This window comes from Acanthisitta chloris, unplaced genomic scaffold (assembly GCF_000695815.1).
Source record: "Acanthisitta chloris isolate BGI_N310 unplaced genomic scaffold, ASM69581v1 scaffold7642, whole genome shotgun sequence".
NCBI lineage: Eukaryota > Metazoa > Chordata > Aves > Passeriformes > Acanthisittidae > Acanthisitta > Acanthisitta chloris.
Genome location: NW_008658730.1, coordinates 56565 through 75423, shown reverse-complemented (window position 1 = coordinate 75423; position 18859 = coordinate 56565). Strand labels below are relative to the sequence as shown.

Below are 18859 nucleotides of genomic sequence, written 5' to 3'. Positions count from 1 at the left end.
TGATGACTGGAGGACCTCATCAAAACCAAAAAAAGCATGGTGAGCAAAGATAATAGAAATTTACACAAAGGTAATTTCTCCCTTTTCTGAGTCTTGGTGGGAGGATTGAGCAGGCTGCGGATCCTGCACTACTCCTAAAGGCAAATATACTACCATTCCTTTGGCAGTCTCAGCCTTTTGATCTGCACTATATATATATATCTAACATGAAGGAGTATCCACAAGAAATAAACAGGCTTCAGCCCCAGCAATACCTGGATCTATGTCTGAATCATTAGGATCAAATGCATCATCTTCCGTAAATGGACGAAGGCAGCTCTGTCTATCTCCAAACACACGTCTGTTCCTTCTGGCTGGCAGTGTCCCATCTGAAAATAAAGCAGTTATCATTAGCTGAACTGCTTCAGGTAATTTCCAATTAGCCCCTGAAAAACCAGTGCAGTATTATTTTCATTTTACATGTCTTCCATTTGCAAACTGAGAAGCTGATCTGGGGCGACTCCAAAGCAGGTAAAATTAAAACTCAGACCATCACTCTGCAAATGTCACCTGTTTTATGCATCATTTTTTTGTGTGATGTCCCAGAAACTTTTCTAGTGAACACCATTCCCCCTCCCCCCCATTTAGGTAGGGAAACAGCAGGCTGCTCTCACTGTAAGAAATTTCTCACTTGATATGCATATGACTCCAAGTGCAATTTGCTAGCACTAGTTTAACAGGAAATGCTGTTAAAAGCAGTTAATGCAGTGAGCCACTCTCAGAAAGAAAATGTCATTTGGTCCCTACTGTGGCCTGACCCTGACAAAACTTCCTCAGAGTAGACAATAGTGTCAGTCAAGCAATGTGCAATACACTCAAAGATGAGAAACTATTCCCTATTATAAAATAAACATGCTACCACTGAGTCAATAGAAGTTTACAGTATATAAAAGCATGCATTAAATATACTAAGAACAGCTATTTTAGGCCATTAAAAATACTAGCACGGCAGAATTCCAGTCTCAAGTAGAGTCCATCACACCTTGGCATGTGTCACTCCTGCAGAGCACTACACTCACCTGAGGTTTCTGCATCCACACCACTATCATCAGCCACTTTCAGGAAGATCTGAAAAGCAATGGCAAGTTTCAGTGAAAATCAAAAGAGGAGCAATATTGTGGCACAAGACTATCAGATGCAACAAGAGAACAGAGGATACAGAACTTATCCTCTCCATGGTGTGGACATGGACTTTGTGGCTTCCCTCTAGCTTGCAGGAGTCTGCTTGTTACTTCATACCAGCTGTTCCCCCTTTCCAATATCAGTTCTCACTGAATCTCAAATATGAGCTCCTTCCCATGTCTCAAACAGATCTAGTAACTAAATTCTGGGAATGCCATCTTTCCCCGTATCTGACAGCATTCACACTCTTACTTGAATAGACACCTTTGTGGAGCTTGTCCTATGGACTCCTCTTAACCAGAAATAACCCATTTTCAAATTTCAGATAACAGTCAAGGTCTTCACAGCTGTGAAGGACCTAGAGGGCAACCTCAGTAAGTGGCAGCAACACTGTTTCAGTTTACCTTGTCATCATTTTAAAATAAACAAATTAAAAATAAAAAAAGATATTTCTCATAGACATGAGATAAAGTGCGAGATACTTCTGTGATTAAAAAGGGACATTTGTCTGCTGGAACACATTTGCATGGAAAAAACCCCTAAAACCATAAAAAACATCTCTGACAAAGGCTTATATCTAAATTGTTTCTGTAATGCACGGCGTTCAGTACTGGTGCAACACAAAGCACCCCTAAAAATAACACAGACATTAGAAGCCAAACCAGGGCTTCACATGACATCTCAGTGAAGTGCAAGTGAGTACACAGGACCTGTCTATACTTGCCTGTACTACATTTCAGTTTTTAATGCACACTTCAATAAACACATACTTAAACAGGGCAGAAGACAATCCATTTTGTAAAGGAACGCAAAGCTGCCTGTTCCACAATATGTTTTTACAGGAGGACATCAGACTCCATCTCATTCTTAGTTCTGCCATGATTCATTTTGCATAGTTTAAGATAATAGAGAATCAGCTCACTAACCTCCTCCAGGGTAGTTTCAGAGATGCCATAGCTGGAAATGCCAAGATCGGAAAGACGGTCATCAATTTCATGGAACAGCTCCACAAAGGCTCCCTCTTTAGCAGCCTTGTATGGCAAGACATAGGTTAATTCATGACCAATGTCCTCCACCAGTCTGGCCTCAGAAACATGTTTTGTAATGAGATTTGAAATTGCAGAGACATCTAGAAAAACCAAACATAAAAGACGGTTTTCTTCTAGTTACTGCTTATTATGTGGAAGGAAGAAATTATTTTCCAAGCCTCACCTATTGTCAGTGTGTCACTTTCATGGTCACTGCCAAGGCCAGCATCAGAGCTACTCTGGGAGACACTGTCATCCTGGTCACGAAAGAGAAGACAGACATTATTTCCTGCTGTTTAACCAAAAAGGGGTCCACCAGATGCTACATGCTAGATAACTCCAACCAGATGCTGCAGATGTTGGCATATCACTGCAAATCTAAGTAGAAGGTCACAAGTATAGAAGTGAGTGTTATAAAAGTATGCACTTCATCTGTTCTGGATCTCTCCTCTCCCATCAGCTTTGGACCACCAGCATTGAAACAAACTATAACAGAGATGTACATACCATGCAACAGTTTAACCAGACATGATCTGGCATAGTACCTACAAACCAGGTAATACTTCTTTCAAAGGATGAGGGACTTTTCTTTTAGGCGTTATATCATGCAAAATCTTAGCTGCTGCTTCCAAAAAGCCTAATGTTTCATGAAGAATAAATAAATATGAGCAGGAAGGGTCAGCTGTACCTTTTTCAGATAGGACACTGTACTGCTGCTGTTTCGGCAGGAGCTGAGAGAGGAATCCACATCCTTCTTGACCAGGGTCAAATAATAGCCTGTTCCCAGCTGGTTCTTCAGAAAGAGAGAAGAGCCAACACAGCAGAGCTTGCCATGAGAAATGATGGCAATCCGGTCCCCAAGAATGTCTGCTTCATCCATATGATGCGTGGAGAGAATGATAGTGCGACCTGGAAGAAAGCAAGGAAGATGCTGCTGGTAAGTCAAACCCATGACAGCAGTTGTGAACCTTTTCCATACTGCTAGTCTTGTTCAAAAGAGCCAGACTTATGGCATCAACCTCCCATTCAACTGCATGGCAAGATCCAGATGATTGTGCCTTTAGCACAGGAACACAAGTTTGTTTATTTCCCACTCTTTGCTGTCGCTTATAATGCTTAGCAAAGGCAGGTTTAATTTCATGTCAGCAAGGCTGGTTGCACAGAGCAGAACAGGACACAGAAAGTCACCCTGGTGTGCAGCAGAGTTTAACTGCCATCATGACCCAGGGAAAAGCTTTGGTCATAAGCTCTGACATGAATAGCGTGAGAAAAGAGGACAGATGAGAGATCAGAACATTCTTGTCCTGCATGTTCTCTGTTTATTCCTCAGTGAAGGCAATGATAGATTTGCAAAGATACACTGCTATTTTGAGAACACTCATGAATCAGATTTATTTTCTTTTGTCTTCAACAACACATTAATTAGGAGAAAAAGACCACGTACCTTGCCGATACTTCAGAAGCAGTTCCCATATCCCTCTGCGAGAATAAGGATCCACCCCAGCTGTAGGCTCATCCAGAATGACAACCCTGGAGCCACCAACAAAGGCTAAGGCAACAGAGAGCTTCCTCTGCATGCCACCTGTCAGGCACAAAAAGAAAGAGGTGCTCAGGCTGATGCAGAAATGAGGGGAACAGCAATAGTTACAGCACAGTGGATAATGAGCGCCCTGCAAGTAAGCAGACTTAAGAAGAACAAGCACTGCTACTGTTTCAGGCCTTCAGGGTCCCACCACCTTCTGGACAGTGGATAATTCGTCTGGATGGTCTTCCCTCAGTGGACTTTAACTCTCTTCCTTGTGCAGAAAACCATATCTTACATGCCCTTTCATAGTTGAACTATACTATCTCAGCACCAGGGGTAGCAAGTTGCCAGCTTGGAGACCTAACCATGTTCGAGTATCTGGAGCACAGGTCTCCAGAGCTTGAGCTGCAGAAATGAGTCCTCAAGAGACACCCCTTGCATACAAGTGTCCCAGAGGGAGAAGCAAGGAATCATATTGCACTTTTCAATACTGAAGTCAACTGTGGTCATCTGTTCTCTCTTCCCATGGACAAATGCACAGCCTGTACTGACAGCTGAGTAAGACACAGGCATCTTAGTCCCTCAAGTATCTGCTACAGACTGCTACAGGAATCCTGCCCCTCCTGAACAAAGGAGAAGGACACTCCAGATTGCCAACTGAAGAAACAGAAGTCAGCGTAAGAAATGCTCATACAGTTCACAAACAGCAAGGGACTTGGTTATTTTGGTCTAAGCTACTCTCACCTAAAGTCATAAAACACAGACATATTAAGCAAGCATTTGGATAACACATATCACATTGAGCGGGACGAGGTCATGACAGAAACAAGTAGAAGATACTCAGATAAAGTGAGTGGCTTGTTATGGCCTTTGGATAGCTTGAGACAGTGCAGGATTATTAAGTTTATTAAGATATGCTGATTACATACTTAATAAATAACTGATTCCCTTAAGAACTTAATTGTGTGGTAGTCTATTTCTAATTGCAGGATCCAATCAAGGTCCATAAGGTGGCTTCTGTGAAACCCAATAGTGGTTCTGGGGCCAAGAAATGTAAAAGAGCTGAACCTACCAGACAATCTGCTTGTCCTAGCTTTCAGTTTGTGAGGCAAACCAACATCTGTTGCCATCTGTTCCATCTCCTCTTTCACCTTCTTTTCCGACAGCCCTTTGAGGCGAGCATAGAACCAGATGTGCTCTTCCACAGTCAGCCTAGGGAACAGGAGCACCCTCAGGGCACGGTTGCTGGGAATCAGCCCTTACACTGGCATTACAGCAGGCGTGTCTGTTTGCTCAGAAAAACATCTTTTAAGGCTGAGGTTTCAGAAGGAGCTACAGAGTGGGTGTGCTCAGCTTGTGCTTGACTTTAGGGTGTGGCTCTATTCAGCATCCATGTAAATACTCCTTCATTAAGGGTGCTTGACAGACTACCCCAAACATCCCAAATCACTAGACACCTGGGAAACATTTGACCTAGTTACGGTCAGTGGACTAGATTATTAAGAGACAAGAAAGATCAAAGGCTCTTGCTGATCATTCACAGGCACAAAGGAACATGCTCATAAACAGAATGTTCCTGCACCAATCTCACACCAGACATACAGAAAAAAAAATTAGGACTGTCAAAACTGAAAGCACACTATCATATCCTAAAAAACCCAAATGCTTGTTGGGTAATAGCAGTCCCGTGTCTCACAGATGCTACTTACAAGTCAAACAGCACATTGTGTTGTGGACAGACACCCAGGTTCTGCCTGATGGTGCTGAGCTCAGAGCGGATATCTTTGCCAAGGATGAAGGCTGTACCCGAAGTTGGGGGGAACAAGCCAGTCAAGATGGACCTGAAGGACAAATGGAATGGATAAACAGGTTCCACCACTAGGAAATAGCTGCTATGCATGCCAGGATGGCTGAATGAAGAGTAGGTGGAAGCCCTGGGGAACTCCCACATCAAGAAAGTAGTCTGAGAAGCATCTCACTAATGGATTAAAAATCCAAAACAAAACAACCTGCTCCAATGGTTTCAACAGTGATCAACGCACACCCATATGGCTGGTAGAAGGAAAAATTTTTTCCTCTAAAAGCTTCTTGTTCTTTCAGTACAAACTTGCTTCCTTACACTGGCAGGTCAGAATCACAAAAGGCACTACTGCAAAATGCTGCCTGCAGATTCATTCGACCCAGTCCCAACCTGAACTCCCTTTGATCTCAGTCCCCTGTATCTGTGAATCTTCTGAGGCAGCTGCATCACTTGAGTAAATAAGGAGAGGCACCTTAGTCTGCACCAGCTTGCACACTGCAGTTGTACAGCTACCTCTACCATATTGTTAGGAACTGCAGTATTCAGCCATTTGCCCCACTGTCTTAGAGCATTACTTTGTTCTTACATGGTAGTGGTTTTCCCTGCTCCGTTATGGCCCAGAAAGGAGGTGATTTGTCCTTCATAGAAGTTCAGTGTGAGACCATCTACAGCAACTTTCTTGCCATCACGATAAACCTTGACCAGGTTCTGGATGGAAACACCAAGACTCAGATGCACTGGCTCTTCCTCCTTGCACACTAGAAGAAAACACAGCAAAGTAGATAAATATGGTAGGTTTAAACAGCAACTGCATGAGAGTTCTAAGTGACATCACATTTCCCAAGCCTGTGGAGATCCAAGAAGAAATGAGCTATATGAAAAACCGACCACATTTCTTCCTTAGAGACAGGAATCTTCCACAGAAGTTGTCCTTTAGCTTTTTTTCTCTCTCCTGGGCTCATCTGGGAGCTGGAGATTTCCAGTGACATCAGGGGCAGCAAAACTGGGAGGAATTCTCAACTCCATGAGGCTGGAGTAACCACCTGCACTCAAGTGGGTGAAGTACCTCGGGATTATCTGGACACACCCACGTGATCAGCATACCCAAACTGTGGTAACAAAAGGATGACCAATTTCACCACCTTAACCATGCCAGTCCTGCTGTCCTTGGACTCTCATTTTGAAACAGTCAGACCATAACTCTGGAACAGGAACCATAACAGGAACGCTCTGTGTCCATCATTTACCTTCTGAAGGACCTTTCTGGTCAGGATGAGGATGCTGTCTGTCGTGGGGTTTCTCGCCAAACCAATAGGACTTCGTGAAAGGAAAGTACCAGGGCCTGGGAATCCCATACTGGCCTAAAAAGAAAAGCATTACATGAGCCTGACTGCATCTGTCTCTTTTCTTTTATTAGCTTTCAGAACAAGAAAGGAAGTACTTCACTCCCAGTAAACCCCTAGGTGAAGCAGGACTAAGCAGGGATCTTTGTTTGAAGATGCTGACAGACTTTGGGAAAGAGACATCTAACTTAACTTTAGGGTTAAAACCCCTGTGCTGGAAGATGCTATGGGCAGCACACATGTGGTGCTTACACTCTTAACTCCGTCATTGCAGCAGGGTCTGTGGACTTAGCAGTTCAGAGGAGGGAACAGCTGAAGTACAACAAAGCTTCTGGGGCTAACTCAGCCATGGCCACAATGAGGCCATGCTTCTGTGCTGGGTAACAGTCACTACTATCAACAAGCAACAACCCTGCTGTGATGCCAGTCTATGGTTTTCCTCCACAACCTTTCTGCAAGTCTGCCGACTTTGCACTCTGGCAAGTGAGTAGTGTGAAAGGATTTATTTCAAAACCTGAAGACATGATCCTTCCTCAGAAGCAGACCTCACCTGGGAAGACAGATTCAATGTACCAGGTCATGACCCCGTACAGGAAGGTATCGAACAGCATCATGACAGCAGATGTGGTGATGCTAAAACCATCTTCTTCCAGTGGGCTCTCAAAGAAGTTGTCCCACTGAACACCAACTCCCTGCTCCTCAAACAGTGCAAAGTACTCGCAACCAAAACCAAAGGCTACTGGAGACAGCAGGCTCTGCAAATGGGAGGCATGAACAGGTATTTAGTTTTCCACAACTTACTCTGCAGCTAGGCAGCTCAGCTCTAGTACAAGGCTAAGGGACATTGTCCATTCAAAAAGCCCAAGTTCCAAGGAGCATAACTGCATTTGCTGAGAGAGAATGTCAGATGCAGTCTTGCTTCCAACAAGGCCTGAAATCCCAGCTGGAACTCCATCCAGAATTTTTTCCTTATTTTCTTTGCCTTACGCTTTGGATTTTTATGTGAGGGAACAGGACACTAACAGTCATCCTCTCCAGACAAGTAAAAAGTGCTGTGCAGAGGAAAGGCAGCTAGTTTCTTCAGCCTGTATATCTGGTGATACAGCATCACAGCATACACATCAAGGCAGCTTAGTCCAGCTGCATTACTTTACTACCAAAGGCAACAAAACCCTCCTAACAGCTTCTACCATGCTCAGTTAACCACTTCATGAAGCCCAGCCCTGACAATCTCTTACACTGAAAATTATCCCCCTATTGCCGGTTCCTTCCCTTGTAACCGTGTCCAGCTAGGGAGCTGCTGAGTGCCTGGTGGAGGCCCAGTACCTAGGAGAGTTTCATCAAGACTCACCGCAAAAATCTTGAGTGAGAAGCTGATATAGTCCTGCCAGGCAACACACAGCACGTAAGGCAGGTACAGTGTGAAATAGACAATGCCCCCACAGGCAGCTGCCAGGTTGGCCCTGGAGAACACGGTGCTGATGAGGAAGCACTGAAGGATGGTCACAACAGCAAAGATCGAGAGGAAAGCAAACACCACACTAGGATCGCTGTAAGGCAGCAGATTCCCCATCTGGAAGAATAACAACAAGTGCATCAGGCTTTGAAAGGGCTCTCCAATGCAGCTCTATTATAAGCAAGTCTGCAGAGCTGCTGCTCAGAGGAAGCTGGGCTTGCTGCAATTTGTACAACAGCCTACCCAGATGTGGAGCAGTACCAGAAGCACCTTTTCAAGAGCACTGAACATACTACTACATCCCCTCCTGCTGTTTTCAGCCACTCAGCCCCATTTTGTTCCAAAACGCTGTTCCCAAAAAGTGACAGGTCAAAACACGCTCACTAACTCCTCCCCTGTGTGTCAGAGCAGACCACTGCTTAGCAAGTTCTCAAAGCTCCAGAATCTGCTGCCACACACCAAACCAGGCAACTCACCTTCAGAATCAGCACCAGCAGTCCTGCACTCATCAGGAGGGGGACGAGGCTGCTAATGAACCAGCTTAGCCAAAGGATGCCATTGTCAAGTCCCATAATCCTCATGGTCTCTTTCAGCCGGGCCTCCTTCTCATACACAATGCCCTTAATTATCACAGCCACTGAGTAGATCCAGGCTAGTGTCATGAAAAGAGGCATGGAGCGGCTCATGACACGCAGAAATCTGAGAAAAGGATGGAAAGGGGCCAGGAGAACAATGAGAAATTCCACTGCAACTTCAGGTACCACTCAAGGGCTATCAGAGCATGGTGACAGCTAAGGCTTCACTGCACAAAACAGCTGACATGCAGAGCCTGATACAGGATCAGTGTCTCACTGTGAGGTGGGGTTTAGAGCATATCACCAGCCAGGAGCGGAAGCAGGAGCTGCAACTGCCACTCAGTAGAAGAGTGGGTGCAAAGATCTGCCTTTCGTGGGGACTGCTCTCAGCTGGCCTCTTTCCACTCTTGTGTGCCTATGTGCCTGCTTTTTTCCCCAGTGCTATTTTGCTTGCATTGTTTGTGGTGATATGGTCACACTTCAGGAACGTTGTATGTTAAAATCCAGTACTGACAGTCCCTCTCCTGGAAAGGATTCTGCAAGTCATTACATATTCTAAATCCTCCATTGCAGGTGCCTGAATTCCAAGGTTTAGGAATACTGTGGAAATTGCTTCCTCACTGATAGCAGAGACATAGGGACATGCCTGAAGAGCGACAAAAGCCCATGCCTCCCAAGTTCCTCCTCTTAGGAGCTTTTGAAGCAGCCTGTATACCTACATGTCATCCACATAACATGGGTAGGGCATCTGCTGCACATAAACTCCTGTCTTCTTCTCTGTGCCTGTCTGCACCCTGATGATGGCCTGTTCCACGACATCTTGAAGGTAGGCAAAGCCTCCCCAGACATAGCGCATGTCCTCAAAGGGGTCAGCACGGGGACCAGGATCCCAGTACCTGCACCAAGGGAACAAGACCTTTCCATTAGAAGTCTTCATCACATCCTCCATAAGAAATTGTTCATAAGGCAAGATGTCAGGTCTCACCCATCCTTGATCTTGTTGGTCCTTTCCACATTATCAATGTCCATGCGTATCTTGTATTTCACATGTTGAGGGAGCTCTATGCTGTCAGGAGCCATTTCAGTGAAGACTATGCCAGCCCAGAACCTCCTTTCATCCAGAAGCTCCAAGGACTTGTTTATAAGCCGGACTTCTGTGGCCACAGGCTCCAGTTTGTCCAAGTTGACACACTAGAAAGGGACAGAATTGGAAGCATTTATGAGATACATTACCAAACCAGAATATACTTTGGTTTTGTTTGGGACAGAGGTTAAAAGGAGAGCTCTGCAGTGACAATGCTATGACCAAGAAAAAAGCGACAGCATTGGACTATTTTGCAACAGCTTACAGCAGCCCAGTAAGTTGCAAGAGAGATAATTTCTGCTTACTTGATGGTCACCTATCAGTCAAATATATATCACTGAGAAATACCCCAGCAAGGGTATTTTCTGTATAGGAGGTTAGGCAGCATTGCAGTACTACCTACAGGTCTCATTCAAGTATCAGTTTCCATAGATAGTCTTATTTCCTCTGTTACCAATAAATTAGATCTGATTCAAAGCCTTAAACACCAGTGAAGAAACCTGAAGGCTTTGGACCAGGTCCATCACAGGCCATGGCCTATTTCTGTTTGCACTCATCCCCTGAGATGATCAGGCAACAAGTAGAACTAATTTCATTATTCACTGTCTTCCCTCAGTTTAAAGCAGCTGTTAGCTTCACCACAGTCCCCAGCTAAACCCCAGGGCAAAATATGACCTGTTAAACTGCTGGAGACAGCAGCAGCTCTCAGTCACCCAGTAATAGTAACAGAGGAATCCACACACAGTGGCCAAAGCAAGAGCTTCAAGACCAAGGCCTACAGTTAAGTTCCTACATCTATATTTAGGTACCTGAATAAATTATAATTTTCTCACATGCTGTGTACTTGGCCCTACTAATGTCTGGTTGTTTACAGAAAATGGACTGAGGAACACCTACCTTCCCTCTCCAGAACACCCCATTGCACAAGTGGACATCAAGCTGCTGCCCTTCCCCAACTCCTTGCCCACACTAGCAGGATCTCACCTCCATAAAGCGGGAGATGGTCTGAATAGCCCGGTCTGTCTCATTGAATGCGTCCACCCAGGTGTACACAGAGCCATTTTCTGTCCCAGAGTCTTCTGGATGGTTTGACACGAAACGGGCAATGTCCTCCACTGTCCAGTTGGAAGATGGCAAGTGCAGGTCCCAGAAGGCTTTTCCTTTCAGCAGCGTCTGCAGGTATTTTGTTATCAAAGAAGAAACTGCTGTGAGAATTAATGTTAGATCTCCTCTCTCATCATGAAAACAAGTACTACTACGGAAAACACCTATTAAAAGGTGCAGGGAGAGGCTGTCTGTCAGACTGAGAGGATTAGCACAGCGGGGTCCGTCCTCTCACCCTCCCAGTGCAAAGGATGCGTCTCTCTCGGTACAGCCACACCACCGGGGGTGCTTCCAGGCGAGCTGGCTCCCTCCGTGTCCTGCCACCCCTCTCCCAAGGAGAGGGCAGCAGAGAGCCACGCAGAGCTCCGCGCCCCACACATGCAAACCAGGTGAGGGCGAGATGCGTGCTCAGCAGAAACGCATTCGGCTGATGCTGGTTGCCAAGGTCTGCTCACTTCTCCTGAATATGTGGCATGGCAGAAGGCTCAAATGTCACTGTACTGAGCAGAAATACCACCACCAGCGACTAGTCGATTTTCTCACATATTTTGCTGTTGTGTCACCAGGGCTGTCTGAAGCAACCCCATACAACCATGATGTCCTACCTTTGTTCTCTTATCTGGGACAGTGCTTTTTTCACCTGGTTTAACAGCTAGATTTCTGAGGACAGGCTATTATATGCACAACACCTCACACAAGTGCAGTTTCAGGTAGAAGCACCTATCACTGAAGCAGAAACCAGTCCACTGGGCAGACAATACAATGCCAGGCAGGAAGGGAGCACTAATTGTAAAGGACATAGTTGAACTGAAGTCAGAGATTTTAAGAAAAAAAACTGCCTCTGGAAAAAAAAGAAGCAGAGAGGTAAGGAGCTTCTCCACACTCTGCTGTTACCAGCAAACCAGAAAGCAGTGGGCCATACAGTTAGAAAAACAGCATCGTGACCTGGAAAAACAGAACAGATCAAGCTAACAAAGGAGAACATACAGATGGGAAATCCAAGCAAACAGGGATTGGATATGCTGTGCTCTCTTCTCATTTGGTTTCCCAAGGTTAGCTTGTGCCATATCTCCAGCCTGCAGGGAAGTGGCTCAGCCTCATCTTGTTCAGTGCCAAGATTAAAGCTCCTTAACTCCAGGGGCACATGTTGTCCCTCCTGAAGTTAGCAGCCACATTAACATCAAGGCAGAAGTGACAGAGACGGGCAAGCACAGCACTTTCCTCTCCTTGGGCCTGAAGAAGTATGCCAAACAGGTTGTACAACCCAGAAACTTGAGAGGTGATGACCCATCAACCCATCAGCACAGCAGACTCAGTGGCTACCAACCAGAAAAGGACCTACTTCCCTCTTCAAAGCAGCTACAAACAGGCAACTATGTTTCAGCTCATTCATAAACTTGTTAAGGTTGGAAAAAACCTCTGAGACCGTTCAGTCCAAACATTAACCCAACACTGTTAAGCCTACTACTAAACCATGTACTCAAAATGCCTTTTGAACACTTCCAGGCATGGTGATTCTACCGCTTCTCTGGGCAGCCTGTTCCAATGATTGACCACCCTTTTGGTGAAGAAATTTTTCCAAAGATTTAATCGAAACCGGCCCTGACACAACTTGAGGCCATTTTCTCTCATCCTGCCACTTACTACCTGGGAGAAAAGACCAGCCCCTACTTGGCTATAACCTCTTTTTGAGTAGTTGTAGACTGTGATAAGGTCTCCTCAGCCTTCTTTTCTCCATTCTAAACATCCCCAGCTCCCTCAAATGCTCCTCACAAGACTTATGCTCCAGATCCTTCACAAGCTCCATTGCCCTTCTCTGGACACACTCTAGCACCTCCATGTCTTTCATGCAGCTAGAGGCCCAAAACTGGACACAGGATTCAAGCTGCATGTGATCTTTTCTGCATCTCTAAACTGAATGGGATGCTGTCTGGGAGTTGCCCAGGCACTGACAGTGAAGTACTCCTGCTTGTGTGAACTGCAATAGGTGACAACAAAGGAACCCCTGTTACTGCACCACTACTGAGGAGACTAGATTGCTGGGAAGATCAAGAAGACTAGAGCCAGCAAGGTTAACAAACAAAAAATACAAAAGCAGAAAAGCCCGGGGCTCACTAAGACAAATAAAAATATTTTTTTTAAAAAAAAAGCAGCAACATTCACTTTTTAGATTAAATCACTGCAAATAAAAGTTTTGGACCTTGAATTTCTGCCTGAACTGTCAAGCAAACTGTTCGGCTTACAGCTGGTGGCCACAATTCTTATCTCTGATGCCACCATCTATAGAGTTAACTTTCATAAAGCCAACAGAGGCACAGGAGTGATGAAAATTATGTCTCTGACACTCTAGTATGTCATGCTGATGGAGAAATACAACAGGGTAGAGATTATTGTGCACAGCATTACATTGGAACAAAAAAGGAATGAATTTCAAGGCTTATAAGAAATGAATTTCAAGGCTTATAAGACCTAGGGAGGTCTCTGTATACAAACAGCTGCACTACGATACCCAACCAGCTGCTATGCAGAGACAGCTGGAACAGCTACTCTGTAGTTGTCACTGTGTTGCTTGATCCCACTTTTACATCACTGTGGTTCCAAAGGCATCAGCACATGGTGCAAAGACCTACATCCCTCAGAGTTGCACTTAAGGAACCATGGTGATGTGTCCATAACACACTAGGGCAACACTATGGACAAAACATTTCATTTCCCCACAGAGGCAGATTAAAAATGGGTGTTAAATATGCACTGCTCTCCTGTTGGCAGGAGTTTGTTACATGAAGGAAGGAATGCCATGCATAATGCAAGATTAGTACAATCACAATCTGTTTTGAGAATGGGCTCCATCCATACTGTTTTATCTGCCCCATTTGGCACCAAAGCACCATCTCAAATAAATATTTCATAACTTATTGTAGAAAATAACAGCACTGGTTCTGGCAAGGACAGTATACTGACCCGAACAAGATCCATTTCCTGACTACTTTCCATAAATGTCCAAATCTTCGGGCTTATCTCCTCCCACATACCCCCGAGGTCACGAAACACACTGAGCTCCTGGAATGTCCTGTTCACCTGTCACAAAGAGGAGAGGAAGGTTATTTCCAAAAGCTGGCAGCTACTCATTGTGAACTGAGAGGTCACGAGCTCATTGAGCCTTCAACAGTAAGTGCATGGGAGTGGAGAGACTGGGGAGTCTGAGCTTTTGCAGGCAATCCTTTCTAGGCTTGTGTTTGGGCCCGGTTTAACTAGAGGGGATCAGCTGCACAGGCAGAGGACATAGCTTATGCTACACATCAGAGGACAGGGCTAGAGTTACCTCAGCCATGACCTTCCTTACAGCTGGTGTGTCTGGAGTGTACAAGATCTTCCCAATCAGCAAAGGTTTCAAAGCCCTCCAGATAATCCTGGAAAGCGGGCTGGATTCCAGGTTCTTCATTAGCTCATTGCAGTAGGGTGCTGAGGAAGAGAGAACAAGGGTGAGAGGCTGAACAGCACAGTGACAACTGCAAAAGACATATGCCCCACTTGTGTGGGCTTCAAGGACAGTCACAGCTGAATGCACAGCATTTGTCAGACACAAAAACCCTCCCCTACTATAAAGCTCCACAAAAAAAACCCTTTCAGACCCAGATTGCATGGTCTGCCCAGTGAGCATGAAGCAACCAGGTAGCCTCCAGCATTAAGAGACACAGTACTAGTTCAGCAACACTTCCAGTACCCCACTGCATGGCACCAGCAAAATTTGTCCAGAAAGGGACAGATTTCCAAAGGCTGCACATGACTGTACTCCCTCTCCCCCTGAAGGAGATCCACTGCACAGATTTCTATGGACTCTACACAAGGTCCTTGGAAATCTCTACATGTTGATACCTTCAGTGGCCTTAAGGACATATGCAGGACAACATGGACATGCCTTTCTGAAACAGCGGAGACTATGTTGCCCTCAGGACCACCTGCTTTCATCTGTGGACGTCTGGGAAACACTAGTGATGACAACCATGAAGTAGATGAGACCTTAGGCCATGATAGGGTTACACTTACTTGTGGAGTTGTCATAGAAGTTGATTACATCATCTTCAGTGCTGTTGCCTCCGAACAGTGCTTTGTAATTGTTATCCTCATACCAGTTGAGTGATTTAATTTTGAGTCCTCCACCTTCGGGATGGCCACACACAATGCGCGACACAGCCTGATAGATCTCTGTAGAGGAGTTTGAGGCATTCACATTGGTCAGGAACATCACCTCTTGCCTCATGTCGCTCCAGCTCTTCATGCTCAGCAGCTGGAGAGGAAGGTGATAAACAAGAGTGGATGCAGTTACAGAACAGGGTTAGTGGAAGGAGATCTTGCCACACTCCTTGAAACCACATATCTGTTTTTGGATGGATGAGAATCCTTTTGAGTGTAACATCAAGGGTAAGGACCAGGCAAAACCCATTTCCCCAGCAACACATCAAGAGAATGTAGAGGGAAGGATCTTCTGTGCACACAGTCGGAATGTATCCTTCCCAAGTTCTTTACTCGAGTTATCTCCTGCAGTGCTGTGGGTGGTTCCTGCCCTCCCTGATCTATCACCTGGAAGCTGCTTCTCCTCCTGGTTGCACAATGACTCACATTCCAGTGGAGTACCCTCACAAGGACCAGTGGGATGGGGTGCATTGAGTCAGAACAGGGATTAAGGAATAACAAAGTAAGTGCAGCTCATGGGACAGGCTGGATGAGCTGCAGGCCACAGCAATGTCACCTGGCACAATTCCACTGGGGTCAGCAAGCCTCTACTGATATACACCAGGCAGCAGGTTTGACCTCCAAGATTGGTATCTCTTGTCCCTGCCCCAGAAACTCCCTGTCCCCTTGTCAACAGCATTCCCAGAAAATCCATGAAAACAAGCCCAGCTGCATCCTGGAGTCTGATCACAGCATGAGCTGTGTATACAGTCAGCCACAGAAAGGAGCCTTCTCCTGCCCAGCTGACCTGACCCCAGGATTGAGGTGGCAATGCACAACCAGCCAGAATGATTGGTATCTTCAAACTCATTTGTCTAGCATAAGCCAGGCAATATGTCTTCAACGCATCACAAACAAAAGCACCCAGGCCCTCAGCTTGAGACACTCACTGCATAAATGTTGCCATACTCAGGCATGACCAAGCTCACCACAACAGGAAAAGCAATGCACCTCCGTGGACACTGGTTTCATGCTACTCTGGAGCATTGCTCTAAGACTTCCTGTCTCAAGATGCAAGAACATCAGCAGAGGTGTGTCCATATAGACTACAAGTCTCTCTACCTCAGTAACCTCTGTGATGGTGACAACAAGTGGATGTAATGGAAAAACAAGACGAAGGCAAGAACATAGGATACATCGTCCCAAGCAACCTTCCAGCTTCCATTTATTTTCAGCTCAGGGAACTTCAACATCCCAGCCCTCAACAAATTTGTCCCATGGTAAACTCCTAGAGTTTTGAACACCCACAAGTATTTTGCATCCAACACAGCACTGGGGGGAATCCTCTTCTCCCCTCTCCTTAATTTGGCTGTGTTTAGCTCAATTTGGTATAATATCTTGAGAGTTTTTTTACTAGAAGAGACAGTGAAGGTTCAGTCCCTATCTTTTTCATTTGCCACTCAACTCTCCAGATCTCTACCATATCCCCAACTCATTTCTTCTCCCAGCTGACCAGTCTCATCCTATTCCCTTGTCCCTTGTGTGAAAGTCATTCTACTTCTAAATGTCCTACCTGGCATTTTCTGAACTTTTTTGTCAGTTCTGCTACCCCTTTTTGGAGAAGAAGGGCCTAGATCTGTGCTCAGTATTGAACAGTTTTATATAGTGTAATGGTAAAATGCTACAGCTGGTTCTCTATCCCTTTTAAAATGTTTTCTACCTTTTTATATGATTTCTTGACTGCTACTGAATTTCAGGTAACATTAACTTGGATGCTCTTACTGTGCTGCCCAGAACAGCCACATGCACTAATAAGGGCAAGCAGAACTGCCGAGACACCTATATGTAACTGCTCATCAGCTGCATCTCAGCCCACAGCATCTAAAACTGTTTCCAACTGTCCTGTTTTCAGAGACAATAACAGAGTCAATCAAAGACCATCTGCCAGTTTTGCGCACTGTGTATTGGTTCTGTCACCTTTGATTAAATAAAATGCAGATAGCCAAAGTCTAAGACAGCTGGCAAGGCCAGCCAACAACACTGCTGAAAGCAGCAGTGGGCTAGAATAATTCAATCCAAATTACCCAAGGAAAGCCCACTCAAGAGTCCCTGACCTTACAGTGGGAGGCAAACCTGACCTTTTGTGCTAGCACTGTGTATGCTTTAGGTGCGCCAACATCTGGACAAAAATTCATGATGTTAAACTACAGCTACTATGTGCCACATACACAAGGAGCCTCTATTTTTAGCTGCCTAAAAATGCACGACACACTGATATGATGGAAGACAGCTGTGAGAACATCTAAAGCCTAAGGTTCCAGTATATGAGTCCAAAGTGACTGCTTCAAGTGTACTTTCATCTCCTCACTATTCACAGTTGCCTTTGTCTGCATCTTGGTGCCACAGGTTCAAGGTGACTGACAGGACACTAGCATCATGGGACATGCATGAAAAGAGTGTTACACGAAAGTTTTTGTTTGTTACATATGCTCACATGGATTTCTGGATTCAATGATTCCTCACCCAAAAGGCCAAGGCTGCATTTCAGGTGTGACAGTTTGAGTGTGCAATTCAAAGAGGCCCCTTGGGGAGTTTTTGATACCTTAGGTAAAACAGATCATTTTTTCCTCAGCAAAAAGTCAACTGCTTTAGTCAAAAGTACCATAAACTCCCTAACATGAGGAGCAAAGGTACACAAACAGAAAGTGAAGCTAATTCCCATGAACATACAAAATGTTAACCATCTTATGGAGGGATTACATTGGAAAATAAATTTTTGCACATAATTTTAAAACAGTTTGAGTGAGGAGCTTTGTTTCATCTTTGGAACCAGCAACCTTACAACTTACATGCAGAGCTGCTCTTTTTACAGCACTGGAATCAAGTACTTCATGGGTGAAGGGTTACTAAGCTACTTCTCCCAGACATCAGACCTGGCTCCCTAAGTGTTTCTTAATAATTGCCCTTGCTCTCGGTGTTTATTCTACCCTCCTAGAGGTTGATTTAAAGAGTCCAGGGACAGAGATCCAATCAATCCCCATACTCCAAGACAAATATTTTGTTCAGACCATTTTCTAATTAAAATTCCCTGCTAGAAAGTCTCGTAGACATGGTACAAACAATAGTTCTCTCCACGCCTTCAAGCTGCTGCCCTTTGAAACAAGGGAGCAAGTCCCTCCTTTTCACACAGAAATCCGCCTGACAGACAGTAAGTAACTTTCGGTCAAGCCATCTGGAGCAGCTCATGCTGTACACAGAGCAAAAAGCTGCCTTTGTTTGCACAGCAATAGTGCAGAATAAAAGGTAGTCCTACCCAAAACAGCTGCCAAGCAAAAGGCACGTTACCCTGGGACGTTTTCGGCCACATCAGCAAACTGAGTATCACATGGTTTCAATTATTTTTATCCCAGACAAGAAAAAGCAGCAAGCTTAAGTGACGTAGCAGGAAACAGCTGTAATCGAACTCTGTTGAGCAGCCTCCCTGCTCGCAGCAAAAGCTCTGCCATGGCCCTGACTGAAGCTGATCCTGGAATCGTCTTAATTTCAATGCAAATGGGACTGGGCGGCAGGCAGTGGGCCTCGGGGAGGGATGCGTGCCAGGAATTGTTG

General features: G+C 45.2%; 1 protein-coding gene across 1 annotated transcript in view; it reads right to left on the bottom strand.

Annotated features, from left to right (window-relative positions):
* ABCA1 (ATP-binding cassette, sub-family A (ABC1), member 1) overlaps positions 1-18859 on the bottom strand; it is a 75094-nt gene that overhangs the window by 14616 nt on the left and 41619 nt on the right. The window contains exons 8-26 of the mRNA XM_009085200.1: positions 15125-15365; positions 14400-14539; positions 14039-14155; positions 10958-11146; positions 9875-10080; positions 9609-9785; positions 8791-9013; positions 8210-8431; positions 7409-7613; positions 6763-6876; positions 6102-6273; positions 5424-5555; positions 4787-4926; positions 3634-3771; positions 2878-3098; positions 2374-2446; positions 2088-2290; positions 1059-1107; positions 255-368 (exon numbers count right to left, since the gene is read on the bottom strand). Of these exons, the coding sequence (XP_009083448.1) occupies positions 255-368; positions 1059-1107; positions 2088-2290; positions 2374-2446; positions 2878-3098; positions 3634-3771; positions 4787-4926; positions 5424-5555; positions 6102-6273; positions 6763-6876; positions 7409-7613; positions 8210-8431; positions 8791-9013; positions 9609-9785; positions 9875-10080; positions 10958-11146; positions 14039-14155; positions 14400-14539; positions 15125-15365 (3076 nt within the window). The remainder of the gene's footprint in view (positions 1-254; positions 369-1058; positions 1108-2087; positions 2291-2373; positions 2447-2877; positions 3099-3633; positions 3772-4786; positions 4927-5423; positions 5556-6101; positions 6274-6762; positions 6877-7408; positions 7614-8209; positions 8432-8790; positions 9014-9608; positions 9786-9874; positions 10081-10957; positions 11147-14038; positions 14156-14399; positions 14540-15124; positions 15366-18859) is intronic.